General features: G+C 40.4%; 1 protein-coding gene across 1 annotated transcript; it reads right to left on the bottom strand.

Moving 5' to 3' along the window:
* Nucleotides 1-1,178: 1,178 nt before the first annotated feature.
* Nucleotides 1,179-3,957, bottom strand: LOC106086037 (exocyst complex component 6). The gene is made up of 3 exons (XM_013250542.2): nt 3,774-3,957; nt 2,608-3,698; nt 1,179-2,540 (listed from the first exon to the last, which is right to left on the bottom strand). Exons 1-3 carry the CDS (start codon nt 3,847-3,849, stop codon nt 1,437-1,439), a joined length of 2,271 nt encoding a protein of 756 aa, XP_013105996.1. The 5' UTR covers nt 3,850-3,957; the 3' UTR covers nt 1,179-1,436.
* Nucleotides 3,958-4,185: the final 228 nt, after the last annotated feature.

Genomic DNA, 4,185 nt, shown 5'->3' with positions numbered 1-4,185 from the left:
ACCGGAATCTTGGAATAAAGATGTCGATTCAAGGTTTATAATTACGGAATTTATGGTGAAGGAATCCTTGAGGAGCTTCAAACCATTTAAAACACCCGGACTTGATGGTATATTTCCGGCGTTACTACAAAACGAGCCAGTCTATCTGGCCATTATTTTCACAGCGAGCCAAGGACTTGCATATACTCCGTAAGCCTGGCAGGATGCAAGGGTGGTGTTCATAGCCAAGCCCGGCAAGGCAAGTTATGCGACACCAAAGGCCTACAGACCCATAAGCCTTGCGTTCTTTCTACTCAAAACCATGGAACGTATTGTGGATACCATGATAAAGAGTATGACACCCAGCGAACTGCTCAAATATAAACAGCATGCCTATGTCAAGGGAAGGTCAGTGGAGACATGACATAATTATAAGGGTGAAAGTGGCACAAGGCACGCCAAAGGGGGCATTTTATTGCCACTCCTATGGGTGACCACCATAAATGACCTATTACGGATGCTTACTGAGTAGAGATTTGAACCCGTCTGCCAAGCAGACGATGTTATAATACTTCAAAGGGGTAAGGATCCGAACGAGCTATGCAGAAGGGCCGAAAGGGTCTTGCATATGGCATATTAACCCAAAGAACCCAAAGACTGAAGTATGCCTGTTCACGAGGAAAACGATGGTGGGCCAATTTAACGTACCACGTTTCCTCAATAAGACGATTACTATTACTGAAAGGAAGTAAGAATGAGGTCAGTATAGCTATTGGTATCATAACGGGACACATAGGACTACGAGCTCACTTATGTAAAATCGGTGCGGCAAGGGATAGCACGTGTAGGGCATGCAGGGAAGATGATGAGACGTTGGAGCATTTCCGGCTTTCGCGTCCAACAGATACCAGTACTAAGGTGGATACACAATATCAGACATTAACCAACTTAGGGAATTCCTAAGAGGTTACTTTATAGTTTTTAGAGCGCACAACAAGCCGATTACTGGCTTAGGTGTATGTCCATAGTGACATGGGGCGGATTAATATCTGCACCCTCTTTTCAATCTAACCTAACCTAACCTACAAAACCTCTCAGGTAGGAAATCAAAAGTGTTTAAAGTCTCTCTCTCTTCCTCAAGCTTCTTGTATAAGCCCAGGTTAGACCCAAAAAAAACCTTTTCCAAACAAAACATAAAGTTAATATAAATAATTGTTTTATTTGCCACTTTTAAAGCCTACAAAAAAATTAAGTTATATGAACATAATTGTGAATATAAGTGGATTGGGGGGAAAAAAGTTTTTCTTTATGTGATTTAAAACCAAATCCATAACTAATAATACCAATTTCTTTTAAATATTGTTCTCAAAATCTCTTTGAGGAATGTTTGTCTCTTTCTATCGGTGTATGTGTGTGTTCTAAGGGTAGTAGGAAATGTTTGAGAGTTATTCATATTTTTAGTTTTGTCTTTCGGCTAAATGTTTTAATTGTTTTAAAACTGTTTCCAGCAGTTTCTTCTTATCATTCTTTCTCAAACCCGAAAACATTGTTTTCTTATCCGCTTCTCTTATTTTCTCTAATATAACAATGATCGATTGAGGATGGACCAGATTATACCGGTCCTCTTTTGTGCCGTAATCATGCAAATATGTAGCCCACTCCTCCATGGTTAGCAGATCCAGTAGTTGGCGGCATTTCAAATAGTATTTGGATAGTTCACCTTCCTTGAGGCCAGCTACTGGATCTTTGGCAGCGAAAAATTCACATTGCAAGAGATCCAAATTGATTTGATGCAAGGCGCCATTTGAGATTTGCTTCACCTCATCATCAAATAGCACTGACCATATTTTTTCTGCTATGTGTTCACAGGTACGATGACAAGCAGTCTGCGCTATGCTGGGAAGCTTGGAGGCAAAACTTTCAATCGTATTGGACAAATAGGAAATCATGTCGGTGATAAAAGCCGAGGCTTTTCCCGGTGGTTCTACCAACAACCAGTCATATTCTGACAGCTCAAAGAATTCATCTATTTTAGAGCATATACGTATGCCCACCTGCATCTCGGCATCTTGTCGCGCCACATGGAACATAGCTGAAGGTGATTGTGTTACACTTGAGGTATTGGTCATGTGGCAAACAAATTCGTCTAAGAAAGGACTAGCCTTTTCCAGGTATTGTGTATCAATAATAATCTGTATTAACTGGGGCAAGGCCACACTGGGATTACGAAATACCACCGAAAGACAGCCACTAAAGCTGCGTGTCAGCAAAAGATTGGCAGCTTTACGTACCATGGCTGCTACCTCGTTGGGCGATAGCGTCAAATCTTCGGCGAATTTCATGCAGGCATACATAAATTCTTTTGCCTGATGATAAACTTCGGGTACCATGCGAGAAAAGGGGAACTTTTTGGGGAATGGAGCATTTTCCAATTGTTCCGAATGAAAGGGGAAACGCTCTATAATCGATTCATATTCCTCTTGATTTTCCACAACCATAGGCAGAAATTGCTCTTTATCCAGTATATCACGAAATACATGAACCCAACGCTGCAGCAGAACCTAAACAAGGGGAACACAAGATATGCTTCATTGTATATTGGAATGGAAATTTCACCATAGGACTAACCTCATTGTAATGATCCCTCATATTCTGCAGCAACTCCCACAGCACATTCACTGTGTAGCCGTAACATTTGAAGGTGTTTATGGACAACATAATCAGATTTTTTATTCTCAGCAGTATATTGGGATCTGTGCACGATGAGGAGCTCATGCTTATTTCGTTGACAAATTTCGTCAAGGAGGTAGACCACAGCTCCTCCAGGTAGCTTGTAGTTACTACATCTCCCGCGGTGTTCTTCACATGATCTTCCACCACAAAAAAGCCCACAATGGCACATATATACAATTTATAAGCATCCAAATTATCATGCATGCCCGGCGGTGGCTGAAGCACCAATTTCGATTGATCTCTGCGCTGTTGGCGATAGTCTTTCTCAAAGTATTCTCGCTGTCCCAACACAGTGTAGATGTGAAGGCAACGATAAATGGGAGAGAAATCTATTAAATCTTGTGCACTTAAATTATCATCATCTGCGGCATTGTCACGATTGTTCAAAGCTTTCATATGGTCTTCAATGATGGTGTTGATATCACGTTTTTGCAGCTTCTTTGTGTGCTCAATGGCTTCCTTGCCTATTTTGGGCGAAAATCTGCGTATATTCTCTAGAAATTCACGAAAATCTGCTTCGGAGGAACGTCTTATGTTTTCCTTTATCACCGGTATGGCATGACGCATTTGCGTCACAAATTTGTAGCTCTGCAGCTTGGGCAAATGTTGTAATTCCAAGGTTTCCAAAGTTCTTAGGGATTGATAGTATTGTTTATTGGAGGCCTGTTGACAGAATTTTATATAGCATTCCAAGGCGGGTAGACATTCCTTCAGAGCCTCTATAGCTGAGGCCAAATTCGATTCTATTTGTCGAGCTTTAACCAGTTCATTACCTTGCTGTATGAGCGAGGCGCTTATTTGTTGCAACGATTTGTCCAAGGTCTGTACCTCTGTGGCTAGTTGATGGGCTTGTGTTCGTACCTGCAGCAATTCTTGTATGGAATCAATAAATCCCTGATAGGAGAGATTGCATATACGTTCAATATCTTTGTCATGGCTGCGTATGCGTTGCTCCAATTGTTCCGATATGGTCTCCTTATTGTCTCCTAAAATTGGGTGTGCAATAAAAAAGTGGGTGGGTTAAATGAGTTTTGTGATAATGCAAAGACTCGGCTATTTACCTTCCAAAATTGAGCGAAAGGTTGGGCCCCAATAATCATCAACGGCTTCTATGTCCTGTACCGTGACCTTTGACATTCTGAAAGGGTTAAATGGAGATACTTTTGGCCAACAAATATAGTTTTTCCTACAGAATTAAGCAAACGAATTGAATAAATATACAATCTCCGAACAGATGATTGCTTAGTCAAGTTGTTAAGAGATAAGGAATACAAGAGAGCACAAAAAAGAGAAAACAAAAAAGGAAAAAATAGAAAGATGGCGCTGAAGTTTGAATATATTTTGCTTTCAAAGTCCAATAATAGCGGCGATGGACTTAATTAATTAATTCTACCATAGACAATAGCATGCCTTTTATAATAGGGACGTTTTATTTTAGTACTATATAGTGGAGTATACTGAAATTTGTTTGAA

The sequence above is a fragment of the Stomoxys calcitrans genome, chromosome 2 (assembly GCF_963082655.1).
Source record: "Stomoxys calcitrans chromosome 2, idStoCalc2.1, whole genome shotgun sequence".
Taxonomy (NCBI): Eukaryota; Metazoa; Arthropoda; class Insecta; order Diptera; family Muscidae; genus Stomoxys; species Stomoxys calcitrans.
Note: the sequence above shows the minus strand (reverse complement) of the source record. Positions and strands in the feature narration are given on the sequence as shown.